The following is a 19157-nucleotide window of genomic DNA, read 5'->3' on the forward strand; positions in this document are numbered from 1 at the left end:
AAAAAAGAAAACAAGCATTGCTAGCTATAGGGAGAATGATAAGCAGGAAGAATTCTGCAAAACTCAGGCAACAGCTATTGCCTCTATTTTGGGTTTAATTATTTTCTCCTTTTTTTCAAAGAAAAGTTTATATTTGAAAGCCAGCAGCTTGACTTAGAGAATGGAGATATGGTGTGATTTGTATTCACATTGAAGATTTTAAAGTCTTTTTTTTTTCCCCAGAGCCACTGGATTATATTATCATTAGCACAAGGCAAATCCTGCTTATCAAAGTTGAGGCAAACTTTCTGGGACTGTCTTTAAAAAGTCATAGGTCAGGCTCCCAAGGAAAGAAGTGGTTTGCAAAAACTGTATGAAATACTAAAGTGGATCTGATACCTATGTGATCATGTTGATCTGCAGGAATTGGCAGGAATTTTATTAGGTCCTCTAGTTCTCCTTTTATGACATCATTTATAAGTCTGCTTTAACTATTCCTGGGGAGTATGCAGGGATAGCAGGTGAGACAGGTTACTCATTGTCCTTTAGCAACCTGTGTTAACAGCCTGATAATTTCTGAAAGAGGCAGGCAAGGAGTGGAAAGGAAATACAAGTACCCATGGCCCACTGGGAGGGCAAGAGGCTTGCCCAGGGTTATACAAAAAGACATACAGTGTCTGGAATGTAGCTGTATGGACTTGTTCCAGCTCTGAAGCAACGTTATTTAAAAATGTTTTACTCTCTGCTTTTGCTTCAGGCTGGAGAACAACTGGTTTCTGCCTTATCTGAGGGATTGGGAAAAAAAAGAGAGTCAGGGAAACCTTTGGTTGTTGTGACTGCCAAAGTAGGAACAGCTCGGGATTTCTCAAGCCTCGCAGGCAGCTGAGAGCTGCAAGCAAATGTGCTCAAAGCTGATGACAACGGGGGTTCAGCTCCCAGTGCTGCCCTTACACTGGCAGCTGTTTCCCATCCCCGTGGCTCAGTCCCAGCAGAACTAAAGCCCTGGCAAAACCCCAGTGTGGCAGCCCCGTCCCTTCTGCCCCTGCTGCTCTGGCTTGAGCAGCTTCTCATTTTTCACACCCAGTTCTCCTAAACGGAAACCCTGGTCTAAAATCTTACACAAGCAGCCGGAGAGATATTTTTTTCTAGTCTGCGGAGGAGGGCAGAGGAGAAACGGTGCAGGGGGGCAGGGTTTGTGGAGTTGGTTTCCTTTTTTTTTCTTTTTGCAACACTAGTTATTCAGGGGAGTGTCTTGCATTATTAATGCTGAGTGGCTCCGGCAACTACTGCGGTTCAAGGTCGTTACTCATCCGCTGCTACTGCAGGAGACACAGGAGCGCTGAGCCAGAGCTGTTCATCCAACTCTCTTGGTCCTCCCAGGCCAGCAGGTTGGGAAGAGCTACACATGGGGCAGCGGGGTCGCGTGGGGGTGTGGAGAGCAGCCCCGGGCCATAGGGTCATCGCAGTCTGGTCATGGGGTGCCTGGGTGTGTGGGATCTGCTGGATTTAGTGGGTGGCGGGGCCTGAGAGGAGCTGAGGGCTGTGCAAAGAGCAGGGTTTGGGAGAGCACCTGCGATGTGGGAGTGCGGGATCCTCCATGCACCTTGTGGGAGGGCAGATATCTGTATGCCTACCTGGGCATCTGCCCCTGTATCACTTACAGCTACAGAGGCATGCAAGTCTCCTTTCATCTCAAGCTGTAGGAATGCAGGATGCTCTCTGAGCATGTCCACGTGCTCCCTTCCTGCCTGATTTCTTCCGTTTTTCCTTCCTTAGGATGAAGGGCCCTAGGCAAACATTCCTTAATTTATTCTGCATCCTCTGGCTCTTGCTTCTGCTGAAGGCTGCCTCTTCCTCCCCTCTACACCATGAAAATGAACCACCACCCCCTTCACTCCCCATTGGGCTGTACAAAGGACAGACCTGCGTTGGTATGTATCCAGGTTTTGTTTGCCTACTGGACTTGTTCATTTGTTACTCCACTGGCGAGCTGAGAATTGCTGTGCACGTCATAAATCACTCCTTTATCTATTTCAACAGCTGTACTCCAAAACACTTGTAGTCTTTGGTGAAACAGTCACTGAAGATTTTGCAAGGCCATTGTGGGGTCTGGAGTTATTTTATGATTTTGTTTTTCAGTGACTGCTTCCCAAAGTTCATGGTTTTGCTCTGTGAGCAATGGTAACTGAAAAGCTGGTTTTAATGTCTGTAGGTCTGGTACATGGAAACAGGATGTTGTGAGGTCCTTGTGTTTGTTAGGGTTCACAATGCATTTTGCTTAACTGCAGGAAGGCACAGTTTCCTTCAGACTTGCCCAGAGTCTCCCCATTGTCTTCATTGCCTTGGAAACTCTTCTTAAGAGTGGTTGGTCCATATTTGGGACAGACACCTTTGTGGTCTGGATGATCATCTCTGAACAGCCAAGTTGAAAAGGCTGTTTCCTCACATTTCCTTTCCTTTTTGTGAGTGCATGCATCTGCATGACCTGTACTAAAGTGACGCAAGTTGGCAACACCCTTCTAGTGTGACTTCGGTGACTGTGGTGATATCCACAAGATCTGTAGCTGGGGGTATCCTCAGCTGGCTGATTCCCAAAGGAAGACTGGTAACACTAGAGTCAGTTTAAACTGTGGGTATCTCTGCATCAGAAATGCCCTTGTCATGAGACTCTGTATATCTAGAGAGATGTGGGATCTTATATTTTTTATGTGTGCTAATGTGAAATGTTGGGTATGTCCTATGCATTACAATCAAATGCTTTATTTTGTCTTCAGTTGGACTCATTGATTTTAGAGGTCTTTTCCAGCCTAAATAATTCCATGATTCTTTTAGTTTCCCCGGGCATGTTTTGTGCTGTAAGCATAAACCCTGTCACAACCCTCCATCCTTCAGAAGGAAATAATTCTTTTCACTATGGCTCAAGGAATATAATTAGAAATAATATTCCTAAGCTTGATAAAATCAGATTTTTACCTCACTTCTGAGCCATCCACAGTGCCCCTGAAAGTTTTGGTGCCAGGGAGGCAGGATGAACCAAAAGTGGAACAAAGTGGAAGTCAGGGTGGTGAGGCTTGTGCAGCCCCTGATGGGGTTCAGCCACCAGGCGGAATATGAGAACAAGTGGTGAAAAGCAGAAATAACTGTCAGGGACTGGCCTTTTTTGGAGTGGCAGCCATGCAAGCTGTGACTGAGCAGCTGCCAGAGCGAGGGAGAAGTGGTGTTTAATGGTGAGATCTTTAGGGTGTTACCATTTTGATGACACAGGAAAGTTCTAAATTCCTAAAGTGACTGCACATAACATTGAAGTTGCCTCATGCAAGGTCCTTTTTTCCCTCCTAAAGGGATGAGAGCTGAATCAGCCCCATTGCTGGGATCACTGAACATGTCCCTGGCTCTTGTCTCCAGCAAGAGGACAGGAAAAACACTGCCTTCCACACCAGTTTCTCTCTCTGAAGTGTCCCTTCAGCTAAAAACGTCCTTCTGAGCTCAACTCAGGACCAAAACAGACTGTGCCCCACCTCTGTAAACTGCAAGATAAAAACAAAGTGTAGCAAGTGTTAAAAGCGCCTGGGCCAGGCCTGGCAGGGAGGGCTGGTGGCTGCTAGCCCAGATGTCTGCCACTGGGCTTTTACTGATTAGCTGCTCTTTCAACTAAACACTTGAAAACACTTACTGTGTCCCTTCATTATATCAAGCAGGAAAGAGAAAGCACAGAGAAAGTGATGGTTGTGCTTGCCATGGCTTGGAGCAGGAATAAAGTCAGTTCTTGCATCTAATTCAGTGAGCAGCCCTCTCAGGAGCAGAAATTAAGCAGAATCAACTTGTGATTTCCTTCCAATAGCTCGACCCCAGACCCTGGTTTGCCATCTTGGAAGGTAATGGGAGAGAACCATAAGAACTTCCTCTGTGTCTTCTTGGCCTTAAAGATCAAGGCAGAATTTTTCATAGAATCAGAGAGAATCATGGAATGGTTTGGGTTGGAAGGGACCTTAAAGACCATATAGTTCCAGCCCCCCTGCCATAGACCTATAGACCATGTTGCTCAAAGCAACATCCAGCCTGGCCTTGAACAGTGCCAGGGATGGGGCATCCTGTTCCAGTGCCCTCTCACCCTCACTGTGAAGAATTTCTTCCTAATATCTAATCTAATTTTTGATGCGAGAAATGCCTGCTGCCAAACGTATGGGAGATTTTATTGAAGAAATGGGGGTTTTCATGCAAGTTAAATGTGTGGTCAGGTATCTAATCTTTCAAAGTTATCTGCCCCTGTTTTCTGAGGGAAATGAGGTAACTTCACATTGAATAGTCATTTCTAATCACTCCTGTGTACCACCTGCATGACCGGGATTGCTGTGTTAGTAGCCAAATCCTGCCAGAAAATGGATGCTCTTCCAGTAACAAAACCTCAAAAATATTTCCCATTAATCCTTTCCACTGAAATTATCACACTTCTTGAAGAAATATGTAGAAATGATATGACAGAAGAGCAAAGTGCATCTCTGGTACCTCTGTTAAATGTGGTACAACTTGGTTGCTTCCTCCTTCTGTTCTCCTTGCTAGTGGCATTCCCTGGGTAGGCACCACCATCTGCGCCAGTATATTCTGGTCATACTGGCAAAGCAGTTGGATGCTTCAAGGGGCTTCCCTGCCCTTAGCAGATCCTGGGAAATGTATTTTGTGTCAGCACCTGTATGCTGATACAGAATATGGCAGGGGGAGAGGAGGGCACGCCTCCGATGAGGTGCCACAGCAGGCTGAACAACTCAGACAATTCATAGGGAGAGGTTGGTCAAAACACATCTGTTTTCAGATTGTCACTTGTCTAAAAAAGATGACTCTTTTGCAGCAAACTCATATTAGAAAACATTAGACAAAAGTTTTAATCATCCTCGGGAACTGTAAAAAAGGTCATGCCAATTTTTTTCTGCATTTTCTTAAAAAACGTGGCTGCTTCATTCAGGGAAAGTCTTTTTATAATTGACATGGTGTGCAAATAAAGCAACTGTAGTGTTCCCACCTAAAAAAGGGTTTAGTACTGCTGCCTTTTAGAGTTATGGCAAAGAGGGGAAAAGCACACAGCAATAATCCTCCCAGCCACAGGATCAAATGTAGTATACCTAAGCAGTTCTAAGATAACTGGTCTATAGCAGTTTCTAACCACAACCAAATAAATGGTCTTCCTTTGGCCTTGTCACGAGAAAAACTTTCCCAACATGTGACATTCTCTGTTCTCCATCAGTGTTTCCTGTCTCCCCAGGCTGGAAAAATGCCACCCTTTTTGTGTGAAATCAGCTCAGGCCCTCCCTCTTGGCCTTTTGCACACTTAACATGTGATATATTCTTCTGGTTTTTCCCTATGGAAGAAAAAAGGGCTTTTGTAATTTTTTTCTACATAGAATCATAGAATCACAGAATATGCCGAGTTGGAAGGGACTGCAAGAGCCCATGAAGCTGTTTTATCTCCTGTAAATGCAGTGAGATTTGCTCTGTGCACTGGTTTGGATGCTGGGTCTGGCTTTCCTTTCTGTTTGTTACTAATGGGCAGTATGGCTTAAGAGGTTTATTCAGGATGAGACCTAGAAATCCTTTTGCTGAGTGCAGCCTGACAGTTTCAGTGTGGCATCCTGAGAAAGAGATTCTGTGTATTTTTCTCTCAAAAACTAAGCATGAATGAACACTTCAGATACTGAGGTCTCTGACTTTCCCATCTGTTAAATGAGGAAAAACTGCCCATTTCACAGGGCAAGCAAAGTTTTACTTAATGTTAGGGTACCCAAAGACAGTACAATAACACTGGTAACTGCTGACACTGGTGTTGATGTTTCATCATACCTGAGATCATGTTCTTTATTTTTCTACATTTCTTAAAATTTTTCTTCTAATTTTGAAAGTTTTTATTCCCTACTGCCTACCACCCTAAATTACAGCAGAGCCCTTTCGGGGTTTTTGCAAATTGTTCTGTACTCTAGCAAAGCTGACTTCATCCAGAGGTGTCTGAAGCAACCTCAGGAAAGGTAGAAGCTGTCCTGGAGGACGCAGAAACTGGGGGAGACACTGAAAGACAGAAGGGAACCGCTGTATTCATCTCTCTGCAACATAGTGAAGAAGAAATTTGGGGAATGGTAGATTAGTCACTTAAGCATCAATTCCTAGAAAAATCATGAAATAGTTAATAAAACATTTTAAAAGCACCTTTCAAAAATAATGTCAGATCAATCTAATTTTCTTTGCCAATGGTGTAATGGTGTGTAGACACAGAGGAAGCAGTAGATATTATAGCTGGACTCTAGTAAGACCTTTGGCACTACCTCAGCACTAATCTTATGGCTGAGAGACATGTGGCATTGATTAAGCTTCTACAGGGCAGGACAAAACTGATGGGTAGCCTTGTTTAGAGAGTATTTACAAGTGGCTCACTCCCTAAGCAAAAGGATATACAAAATTACGTCTTTCTTGGACTTCTCTTTCCATATTTTCACTAGCCAAGATAATGAAATTTGTGCTATTAAACTAGCAGCTCATATACAGCTGAAATTGTTTGCAAGTACAATGAAGGGATGAATTAAATTAAAACAATCTTGACAACTTGGAGTACTTGGACTTGAAAAAGTTATTTCAATATGGGAATGTTGAAGGCACTTCAGTAGAAATAGTCCATGACACGTAGCAGATGAGGCCAAACCAGGTGGGTAGCATCCCTAGGGAAGATCATCTGGGCTTGTGGTGGCACAATGTTGGCATGCTGTCATGAAGCACACACATGCTTGGCGAGCACCAAGACGCGAGAACAGAAGATAGCTTGCAAGATGTGAAGTAACCCGTTACCTTTCTCAGCATTGACAAAGCTCAGAGGAATTTCTGCCTTGCCTTTTGGGGCTGTGCATCAAGAATGATGCAGAGTGACAGGAGGTTTCAGAGAAAAACAAGCATAAGCTATAAAGAACGAGTGAATAAATTAGAGTTAATTAGTCTAGAGAAGACAAACTTGAGAAAAACATGTCTGTCCTTGAAAACATTAAAAGGGTGCTCCATTCTCAAGGTTCATAACACCTATGGCAAGAAATAACAGAAATGGGTACCAGTGGGGACATTCGGGTTAGGAAGAAGATTTTCCAAGGTCAGTAATAAGTGAGCACAGTCGTTAGTTCCTGAGAAATCTGTAGAAGACCTCATTAGAGATTTTTGCAGACTGTGTCTAGCCTGTCCCTTCAGAATGGCCTAGATGGCACAGATCAACTGCTAGAGCAGAGGTTGTGTAAGAGGACTTCTTTCAGTGTTTCAGAGGTTCGGTGCTGTGACTGCGAGAACCATTTGCAAATAGCAGCATTTATTTGTTTTCTTCCCAGAAGTCAACTGCCCTGCTCTATTGACCGTTAACTTTGGTTGCCCTTTTTGGAGCGAGGTGATTAGTCAGGGAGCGCTCAATACAACCAGACAGCAACGCTGTCCATCTTCTTTGCTAGTGAGCAGAGATCCTGTGGGTCAACAGCCAGGGAAGCAAATTTCCCCATCTTTGTGCTCAATATAATGCCATTCTCAGCAACCTTTGCAGGTCAGCACTTCCATTCAGCCAGGAGCACATAATTCCTAGTGTATGAAGAAGCATGTTTTTAAAACATATTTTCAGCTCTGATTACATTAAAGAACAGATGTTTCCAAGCTACCAGCAGTGTAAAACGCTGACCTCTACCTGTGTTGATTTGCTTGGTTGTCATTGTCCTCACCAGTTTGCCTCTGTCTAGCTGTGCATGAGTGCAGGGATGAAATATGCCCCGCAGAGTGGCAGCAGGATTGGTGGCGTCTGGAGCTCCTGATAACTTCACACAATGGAACATGCCAAATGGAGTTGGAGGCTTTTAACAACTGTGCTCAGACAAAGTGGCTGTGCACATATTGTCTGGGGAGGCACCATGACAGAACGTATAATTTACAGCTCAATGAGTTCTGTAAAAAGGCCATGCCCAGTATCAGTGTAGCACCACAATGTATTTTACTCTGAAAGGCTGGGAATTGACTTTGATTACAGCTAAACCACTGCCAAGCCGCACCTCTGTTCAGTTCACCAACATTGCTCAATTTACTCAGCGGCAAAATTTGGCCTGTTAGTCAACAAGAAATACTAAATTTGATCATAACATTTTTTTCCTAGGTTTATACTTTAGATAGAAATGAACAGACATGGGAGTAGTAAATACAGTAGAGATACTAAAGCTACTATTCAGTAAAAACATCATTTCCAGAATCACCCCAACTCTTACTGAAAGTTTATGACTGTAACATGTAAATATATCTATTGACCACAATAAAAAGGTATGCTCAGCACACCAACACATCTACATCTATGTGTGTGTAAATACACAGTCACATCTGTATGCATTTGTAGATATGGGTAGTCATGTACATTTTACATTACTTATGCTTGCCTTCAGTATAAGTTTTCTTTAATAGTCTTATTTATTGATGGTCTATTTGGGTGCTGATTGCCACGTGTGTGCCTCTCATTCTTGTTCATATGTTAACCCTTAGAGAGAACTTCTGCTTATGTTTAAGGCAATCACTTTTACTGGTTTTAGGAACTGTATATCTGAAACAAGTTTCGTGCATTCAGAGTCTTAAAATGGTCAAACCTTTGTGACAAGGATGAAGTTATCCATTCACATTAACTTCCCCTGCCAGCAATCGGGCTTCAGTAAATTTTCAATATCCTTTCTTGATTTGGAAAAGATAAATATGCTCACGGCGCACATGCAAACATGGGGTTTTTTTCCTATTAATTAATACAGAAAACATTTCTATTGGAAATGCCTGGGGTTATAGATTTTTTTTAAATAGGGCTCTTTAAAGTGTAATACAGGAAACATTTGGAATATGTTTGGTTGGCAAGTATGGTACTAGTGTCTTCCACTAGATGGAAACTGAATTTTCGGCACTGCCATAGTATCAGAGTCCTTATTGGGTGTCTTAAGAAATCAGTAGTGAATGAATAGGGCTCTAAAGTTAGGGTGTCTGAGGTGGCTCACTGCTACTGCACGTGCAACAGAAATGATAACTGGTATTCCAGGGTTTGCTGGTTTTGTTACTGATTTTGTTACAAATGTACTCAAAATACTGTTATATTGCTATTAATATTTTAAAAATATCTTTAGCCAATATACTATATGTAATTTAATACCCAGTGACAGGTTTGTTAATAGTGTATCATTTAGTATTTCCAGGATATTTTATAACACTTAGCAAATTAAGGGCGAAAGTGTCTTGTATATGCCAGTATGTTTGAATGGATACCTCTAATTATATTCCATCATTTCAATATCTCTGTAAAATGCATTGGTACTGTAAATGAAATAGGAAACAAAATCTGAGTTAAAAGACTTTATTACTCAGATCCATTTCTAAATTATCTTTCAAAGAAACAAATCTTCTGGCTGTAAGAAAACTGTCCTAACTTTGCATATACAGTTAAGTCATTTGAGCTGAATATTTCCAAGCTGGAGTGAAATCTTGAGGGCTGTTCTTTGAAAGTATCAGCTCAGTGCTGAAAAGCAGTGCAAGAAGGCAAAATGGGTATTGGGAACTATTAGGAAAGGAATATATAATGAGTGAGATGCTGGAACAGGTTGCCCTTGAGAAGCTCTGGATGTGCCAACCCTGGCACTGTTAAAGGCCAGGCTGGATGGGGCTTTGAGCAATCTGATCTAGTGGAAAGTGTCCCTGCCCATGGGATGGATAACTAGATGATCTTTGAGGTCCCTTCCAACCCAAACCATTCTATAATTCTATGAAAAAAAAATCATTCCTGTATTGTAACTTTGCATGGTCTGCCTGCATCAAAAATACCCACATGGATGTCCCCATCTCAGAGGAGAAAACCTTACTTCTTCCTAGTTCCCCATATGAATGCTTTTATTTCAAACAAGAATGTCTTGTTCCAGGTTGAACTGGAACTGGATTACATGAATTTAGATAGAGGAGATTTTATACCTGTATAACAGCATCTGCATGAGGAGTAGCAATACTGCCTTTTATAGACAGGCTCTTGGGTCTCCTCACCTGTAGGCTTTGAGATGCTTTGGAGCTTAGGATCGTGTTTTGGGAAAGCCTTCATCTTCTGTACAAAACCAGGAATGTGATAGATGGGTTCATTTACACAGAGGCTGGCTGCTGCAGACAGATTTTTGAGGCAAAGGTTTGTCGCTTCACCAAACAAGGCTCCAGCTCCTGCTTCACTGGGAGTGAGCTGGCTGGCAGGGTTTGCAGAGAGCTATTTGTGTTCAAGGCTGCTTTTGTGGACTTATATCCTCCTTTTGCTCTGTGGGTACGTTTAATTTATGGCTAAGGAACAGTGATATGGCTGGACAGGTGAGAAAGAAGTCCAGTACCCAGAAATGTGAGCAAAGGATGGCAAAGGAGGATGTGTCAGGTGCCAGAAATCCAATTTAACAGAGTTTTACTCAGACAAATAGACCTACAAATCTGAAACTTAGAGAGGCAGCTTACACTATCCAGACATTTTTTGACATCCCTAGGTATAATTCTAATTATAGAGCCTTTCAAACTTGTGCAGCAGAAGTGGATTAAGTTAAATAGTCTGCTCAAACTGCTAGAGGCTTCACAGCTAAGAAATTAATTTCTCTAGCTTTGATTTTATTATTGGGGTATGATTTTTTTTCCCCTGAGCTTATTGGAAATGTCATTTTATTATTACACACTACTTTCAAATACATGGAGAGAAGTACTTCCTGATGTGTGAGTTTTCACCTTGCTGCTGCTGAGCAAAATGGTTATGGACTTGTCTTATCTCTTCAGAAATTAATAGCAGATGGCACAAACTATCGCTAAAAGAGACAGGCATTTTATTAATACCAGAGTCTAGTTTCTAATGGCTGGTGGGTATTTTAATGCCAGTGAAGTTCTTCCAGAGAAAACATTCTTCAGCCTGTCAGGGTATTGAAACCTATTATTGAAGTGAGACAGCAGAGTCAATTTATTGAAACTTGTTTCTAAAGAAAATCTTATGCAACTTTAAAAAAAAATTAGAGCTTTTTTAATGATGAAGCCTATTTACATTGGCTTATATGCACCCAGCTCATGATGAGAGATAAATCACATCTAAATAGCAAGTAAATTAAAAGCAAGCAATAGTTGCTAATGACTGGCCAGATCAGGACATACTTTTCTACTGATGCCAGAACACTTAAAAGTTTGTATTAGTGCACATATCATAAGTAATTAAATCAGTTAAATTTCTACAGTCGAAGATATCTGATTTCCCCTTGCCCTTTTTAGCTAACTAATTATTTTGCATTTTTGGCCAGCAAAATTAAGACCCATTAAAGGCTAGGATAACTGCTTACCATTTCTTTTCCTGACACTAAATTCAGAGGAAGATAATATATTGGATTAAAAGGAGAGCAGGTTTGTAGTAGGAGTGAGGATAGTCTGGATTATCTTGAATATGTAAACACTAACCTCTTGAAGTTCAGCCCATCACCAGAGATAGGTTCTCCCAGAGCATAAATCTGAATTACTGGGGTGGCATGTTTTTAAAAAACAAAAAAATGGGGAGTCTGGGTGGGTTAGGCTCCCCAGACCATAGTGACCCCTAGACATTCCTCCTCCCTCTGCACAGAGTTCAGTCTTTTTCCCCGAGTAATTTACAATCTCCAACCCAAAAGCTTCTCCTAATGACATCACTCTAAATGAAGGTCTTTGGCAGAGCTCATGGCAAGGTGATAAGAGATGTCAGCAGACCACAGGGAGTAAAGAGAGGTGGGCCAAGGGCAGTTGATAAAAGACCTGGTCGATAGGGAAAACAGAGCAGATGAGCCAATGGCTTGTGTTGATGGCATGTGTTCCCAGGGAGCACCTTTCCCACTACCCAAATTCAGGTCCAGAGACTTCAGCCGCGGTGCCTGATGATGTCCCATCTAGAACTGCAGACCCTTTTTAAAATCAGTCAAGACTTTCTTTATCAGCTTGTCCCACAAAGTAAGCATTTTGCGTGGAATAAATGCATTTGACTGGGAGAGCATTTGAATAATCAAGGCGTGGTCTGTGGGTGCCTGAGGTGGGGAGGGTATAACAGTGTGAACAGAAACATCCTCTCTGTGATAGTGAAAACAAGTTTATGAGAGCAAACATTCTGAAGTTCAGCTCTGTGGGTTTTTCCCTAGTAGTCAGGCTATTATTATTGTTATTTATATTCATATAGCTTCTAGTAGCCTGAGGTACTGCATTAAGTACTGCACAAATTCAGTGATGGCTCTGTTAATCCTCGTGTGAAGCAGATTTCCCTTCAGGCCTGGTTCAATAGACACAAAGGTGTCTATCTGACTTAATCGATTGAAAAAATTTTCATTTAATTGCCAGGAGAGTGCTCCTAGAGTAGTGTTACCCCCATGATTGTGTTTGTGATTAAGAATTCTATTTCTGTTTGGCAGAGCTGAACCAAAAATAGCTTTTTTGTTTCTCACTCCCTCTGTGGTACTTTGACAAACATGAGATAGAAACTCACATCTTCAGTGTCTTGTATAGCACAGAAAATGGAAGCACCAAGGGTATTTTTATTCTCAGCCCAACTCTTCGGATGTTGAGCTGTTTGTCCATAAGCCCCTTTTTCTGCAGACCTCGAATGGAAGTGCAGGAGCACTGCATTACACAGCACAGGCAAAACGAGAGATACTTCTCTCTGCTGCAGTAGGTGAGATTGTCAGCTCCAACCTAAACAATTCTATGATTCTGTGGATTCCTCAAGCTCGTGGTGCAAAAGAATGAGAAAAAAACAAAAGCTGTGCACCTTGGAAAATATCAGAGGGATAGCTCTTTCCTGTCTTTCTTCTTGGACTCCTTTTTGTCTTTTTGACTTCTAGACATCAAGATTGTTAGATGAACACCTGACCTCGGTATGAGTAGAAAGGAAGGCACAGAAAGAATGTGTGTTTTTGTGATCAAGTCATCATTTAGGTAGTTTTCTGAGCTTCTATCCTCATAAATAAAACACAGAAGTCAGGGGAAGGGTAGGGTTTTTTTGTCTGTAGGTTGCACATGTATGTTAATAATATAGTTTTATAAGAACTAAGCTATGTAATGCCTTTTAGATGTGTTACAGTGTGTCTTGAGGATGTGCACTGCCATCTCTGTGCTAAAGGATGGATCAGTCCGGCATGGCTGTGCCCATGCTACCCCGGCAAAGGACCCAGGGTCTGTTTTCTGTCTCAGGGGTAATGGTTTTAAACTAAAATAGGTTTTGGTTAGATTAGATATAAGGAAGGAGTTTTTTACAATGAGGGCAGTAAAACACTGACACAGGTTGCCCAGAGACGTGATGGATGCCCCAGCCCTGGCAACATTCAGAGTCAGGTTCAATGGGGCTCTGAGCCACCTGGTCTAGTTGAAGCTATTCCTGCTCATTGCAGGGTTTGGACTAGATGCATTTTGAAGGTCCGACCCAGCCCAAAACACTTTGTGATTCTATGATAAGGCTGTTATAAGGCCCCTGCTAGTGGTTAAATCTGGTTCAAATGGTCCTGGTGTGTTCTTTGAGCCCAAGTCCAGAGCATGCTTTATCCTTCATTTTGGATGTTCCCTTTACTTTAGTTTGTGTCTTTATTATTCTACTCATTTTTTTTCTTTACGAGCTATTGTGTTTTTAATGAGCTGTTAATTCCTTGGGCTAGCTAGCCTCTGGTTATTTGGAAGGATAGGGGAAAGAGGGAGGGGGAGAGGGAAGAATGTCCCGCTTTAGGTTTTTTTCCTTGGTAGTATCTGTCTTCATTTAATCTCCAATCCTTTTAGTCTGACTAGAGGTAATGGCTCTTAGCATGCTCTATAAATCATTCTGCAGAAGATCTTGAGTGAGCATTTTATTTAATAAGTATGGAGAAGTGGGCTTTTATCCGTGCAAAGGAGGTGACAAGTTCACTGTAATTTCCACTGGATTACTGTATTTGGAATAGAAGAAGTAATAGAAGACTCAAAATACTGGCCTTACAGCAAGTTCCAATTGTACTACCTCCTCTTTTACTTGCTACTTGATCCATAGAAGCATCAAAGTTATTTATGTTGAAAAACAGCACTTTGATTTAATAGCGCATAGGTGCTTGGGTGGAATTTAAAGCTCACTTTGAAGAGTTGTGCCAGTCTGAAAACCTGAACATTAAAGCTCTCGAGCTTCAGAAAAAGGTGAATCTGCAGCCACATCAAATTGCTGCAGCTCACCTCCATTTCTAGACTGTGTCAGAGCAAGTCTGAGAGCTTGGATTTCTTGAAGAGGAGAGGAAGTAGGGTTCAGCTACAGGGATCTCAAAGAGAAATCTTTATCCAGGCTGCTGGAAACTGGCATCCTGGCTCCTTGTCTACTGTCTGCCTGGGATACCCTCCTTTCTTTCTCCTTTTAGGCTTTGAGCCTAGGCAGGGACTTCACTCTGGCTGCCAGGTCTGACTACAGTGGGAAGACTTTGCATCACCAAAGCTGTGTTCCTCATAAAACAGTGAAGCCACTGCAGAGAAAGCGCAATGTTGACTTACAGCAATTTAAAATTGACTTGAAATGAATGCTCATCATGTGGATTTTGAATGGCTGTTGAGTGGGGATCACATTGAACCTACTTCATCCCCAGAACAGCAGGAAAAGTGCTGCACATCTCAAGAAGTGCTTCACTAGTGTACAATTTTGTGAGTCTCAGCCACAGGAAGTCCAAGAAGCAACTAGGCTGTAGCCCTGTTCACACCCAGATTAGTGATGAGAAATAACCAGCTTTATAGGTCAAAGGAAGTGGTTTCTTTCCAACCACAGAATGAACTCTGAAGACATTTTGTCTTTAACAAATGGGACCAGCAAGCCTGTGTGTGTACTGAGCAGTGCTGAGCTTCAGAGTAAAGTCTGTGAAGAAATGATGCCATGGATGCTTTGGTCATGGTCAGAACACACATCTGCAGTGTGATGTCTCTTCTGTAGGTCGTCACAACCGTTTGTTTTTCAGGTTTGGTATCTCTCTGTGTGGCTTGTATGGAGAGGTATAAAAGTCCTATCAAGTACAGACCCATGACTTTTTTCTTGTGAGAAATAACGAGAAAGCAGGTGGCCAAGCAGGCAGTCGAAACAGTGGCTATCCCCCTGACTCCTTGATTTTCAGCCTTGAAAGAATGGAGTAATTTTTCCAGAAGCACTATATAGTAAAAGTCAGGCTGTTCTATGTGTTCCCCTGGTATCCACATCCTCCCTGTAATAACTTACAGGGTTTGAATCAAGACAGGAATTCACAGACATTTTTCTTCTTGAACATTTATCTGCCATGGAGCATTTCAAGAAATAAAATGCCCAATGATGCCTGAAATATTTCTGTGGCACAGGGCACTTCGTCACACCTCACAGACAACCGTATTCACTCTCTTTGTTTGTTTGTTTGAAGGATGCGTGCTTGTGGTGTCTGTAATTGAACAACTTGCACAATGGCACAACAGTACAGTAAAGGCAGCCGTGGAGAGACTGTGCAACTACATACCTGGTAAGTACCAAGTAATGTGCCATATGTTATGCTGGTGCTGCTGTATTTCTCTGTTAATTAAAAATTCTCATGTGAAGTCTGAAAAAACTTTATCCACTTCTCATGCAGCGTCTCAAACGTATGTAGCTAGGAGATAGAAAGTTGCTATTTACAGGAAAGTCAGTGGCGTGGCTTTGCTTGGTTTCAGGGACGGGATTTTGTCCCAAAGTTAGAATATATGGGGCTGTATTAAACCCACACATATCTGAGCACCAACATATGCAGACCCCTTTCCTTTCTTTTTCTCCCCTTTGTCTCTTTGTTAGTTGCTTAAGAATAGACTCACTGTATGCCCAACTACTCATCTTGTTGATAAGGGTCTTCTTAGCAACTGTGAAGCTGAAAATGTTTTCAGTGGATATAGGAAGCTGCTACTGTAAAATTTTAAAAATGAGATGAGGTTGACAGGTGTGATGTGAGGATTTGGTATGCGCAGAAAAGCTATTGAAATGTAACTGGTGATACAAATTTCAAAAGCAATAGTTATTCCTTATGATTATATGTAAGAGTCCCGTTTTTCTGCCCCGTATTTTGTCTGCCCAAAGGAGCTTAGCTGTCCACATGCACACTCCTAAATAGAGAGCAGTTTGAATGCCACAATAGCTTTGTGCCTCACAGACCAATCCCATAACTGTTTAAGTAACTAGATCTCACATTCATGATATCTTTTTAACATTATGAATGTAAAAAAGATGGCTTAGGATTCTTCATTAAAAAGTAATTTCTATAGGACTTCACGAATTATATCTTTGAGAAACCATCTTGCTCCATAAACCCTAGTTAGGAGATATGTGTAGAATATTAATTTCCTCCTTTCCAAGTGAGGATTTCCAAGTGGAATGGGGCAGGGAGCTAATTGCTAGGATTCATTCATTGATAGAATGACGCTTATCTGATTTCTATTCCATAAGTCATATCCTCAGTGTTTTAAATTACAGGCACATAACCATGAAGTTACAATTACAAACACTGATCCTGCTATTAAACTACAATTTTCTTCTTTAAATTGTGACATACTAGCTCTGTGTTCACGATTCGCTCAGTGGACCTTGTTCTGCTGACATGTCAAGATATTTCTTTTCAGCTGCCATTCTTTACACACATAAAATCCTATTATCCCTTTAGTTAAATCTGCATAATCCAGTTACCTTCTATGAGATGCATGGATACACCCAATAGAAAATAACTGACCCTGAACTTGAAAGGAATGAAAAATCCTATAGATTGTGTGGGAGCTACAGTGTAACCCACTTTATCCTCTCCTGGGGGATGAACACTGCAGGCCAGTGGGAAATAACAGCTTCTTGCTGCTTGAAACAGTAGAAAAGCTTTGGATGCTCATGAGGAGCAAACCTACTAAAGCAGGTCATGCATTTCACTTATAGAAGCAATTCATTATTATGTGCATGCCTATAATCAATTGCAAGAATAACAACAACAAATTAATGGCAGTGGGGTTTTTCCTAGGGCCAAAAAGGGAATAAGAATTCATGTGGGTTTTTTTAAGGACCTCCTATAATTCTGATTACAAGCCTTCAGTAAAATTATATGATGTTCAAGAACAAAAGACAGAGAAAAAGATAGTAAAATTCTCAGTACCTGTCAATCCCACTTAATCCCCTAGGCTATGTAGAAAATGGAACCACATCCTCATTTGTATGGAAATATTTGCAATATGTGCGATTCAAGCAATGTGGCCAATAAAACTATGAAAATAAGACTAGTAATGTCACTAGTGAAGAAGGCTCTTGAGCAGATGCAAAGGCCAGGTCTGGGAGAATGTGCAGTATTTACAGTGTTAAGAGATGTTAGCAAGAATATATGTTTACCTGGTTACTGACTGACTGCTTGATGAAATTGAGGTGTCTGATACCTGAAATGTGCTTTGAGACCCTTTGCCTTCACCATTGGCTCTGAGTCATGCTCTGCCTCTGTGTTGGCCACTGCTGTGTAAACACCTTAGAGCTCAAGTGCAAATGGCAACAGGATAACAGCATCTTTCTTGCAAATATTTATCCTCTGGGATTCAGCCAGAATCTGTGTTTCTAGGACTATCAAGATATAGAGGAAAACCTTCCAAATTGTTCTTACGTGAGAATAAGGCACTTTTTAGGGGAATCTCTTTTATGCGAAACAGGGCAAAAGCAAGTACACTCTATATTTTCTCTAAATTTTCCAGCATTTAATTTGGTTTAAGCTCTTTTTTTGCCTTAAGAGACTGTGAAGAAAAAGACTCCAGGCCAATTTAGCGTATAAGATAAGATAAAAAGAGTGGGTCCTTTAATTAGGCCTCAGGCCAGGGGAATACACGTGACATGCCCACACCCAGACCAGTGGTTGTATGATTTTATAAGGTCCATTCAATCCCAGATCTGTCCACTCCCGGTTCTGCCCAGTTCTGCCCACTGACACACGCCTTTGGGAATTAGGTCTGGGGATGTTTGGGACCCCTTCTTCCTCATCTTCATCTTCTTCACAGCATGTATAGTCCTTGGAGCTCCTCCAAAGTTCTGGGATTGAAGGTCGCTACATCTGTGTGATATCTTCTGGTCCAGGCCTAGAGTGCTTTTCTACAATTCTACCTTGAAAAGAAGACTAAACACACTAACAGAATTTAGAGGGATTGATATGAAATGCGGTAACAGGGTTGGGTATGTGTAACTATTATGCTACAGGGTAAGGGATATAATACACCTACATTAAAATCTACATTTACTACAAAAGTACTTCTAAAATCTACAAAAGTAAAAAAATCCAAAAAGCTCTGAGGCACCATTTTCTTGCCCCTGAACGTTCACAGTTATTCATCACTTTTTCTCTCCCTCCCTTCTGACTTACACAGGTTCTTCCTCACAGATTCCTCTCTTCAATGTCCTCTGCTCATGTGTTTTATCAGAGCTGGACCTTTGTTAACACATGAATGCAGGCTGGCTGGCTCCTAGGGCAGTCCTGTAAACACTGCCTGTGGCTTTGGTCTGTTTTGCTGGAAGCTAAAGCCTGAATGGCATCTGAATCTTCCAAGAGGACTCTATGTGCTCAACTACAATTTAACATTATTACTATTCTTTTTACCTCTCATCATTTGTTATGCCATGGGGTAGTTACATGTCAAGCTTCCTAAACGCATAAGGAAACCAGCACCTAGAAATCAGTGTGACCAGCAAAACCCCCACATCAGCTCCCCCGACTTGGCGGGCAGCCAAATTCTTCTCTCCTCAGAGCCACCAGTACAGGTTACAGTAGCCAGCTGGCTCTTCCAGGGCCAGAAACATTGTGGAAACCAGCTGGTCTGGGAAAATCACAAGGAGACCATCATCCGTGATGCATCAGGGAGGTGTTGGGGAAGCCAGCCACCTTTGCCTGCAGGCTGCTATAGGGAGCCAGGTGCCCCACTGGCAAGCCTCATCAGAGGGTATTCTAATCAGCTGTGATACCAAACTCAGGGTTATTGATGTCTGCAAGGTCCTTTTAGGTGAACAAGAATAAAATCTAATTCTAGTCAGGAGACCAATTCTTACTTGCAGATTGCTTCTAAAGAGCCAATAGAGAGGAGTTATGTGACAAAGGAGGTAAAGAAATTAAGCTAGTAACTTGATAGAAATAAAACACCTGTCATGGGATAAGAAATATCAG

The 19157-nt window shown here is 41.8% G+C and overlaps 1 protein-coding gene across 1 annotated transcript in view; it reads left to right on the top strand.

Annotated features, from left to right (window-relative positions):
• Positions 1-1152: 1152 nt before the first annotated feature.
• Positions 1153-19157, top strand: part of AOAH (acyloxyacyl hydrolase) — a 79283-nt gene continuing 61278 nt past the window's right edge. The window contains exons 1-3 of the mRNA XM_064670095.1: positions 1153-1367; positions 1756-1910; positions 15390-15485. Of these exons, the coding sequence (XP_064526165.1) occupies positions 1243-1367; positions 1756-1910; positions 15390-15485 (376 nt within the window). The 5' untranslated portion in view covers positions 1153-1242. The remainder of the gene's footprint in view (positions 1368-1755; positions 1911-15389; positions 15486-19157) is intronic.

This window comes from Pseudopipra pipra, chromosome 1 (assembly GCF_036250125.1).
Source record: "Pseudopipra pipra isolate bDixPip1 chromosome 1, bDixPip1.hap1, whole genome shotgun sequence".
Taxonomy (NCBI): Eukaryota; Metazoa; Chordata; class Aves; order Passeriformes; family Pipridae; genus Pseudopipra; species Pseudopipra pipra.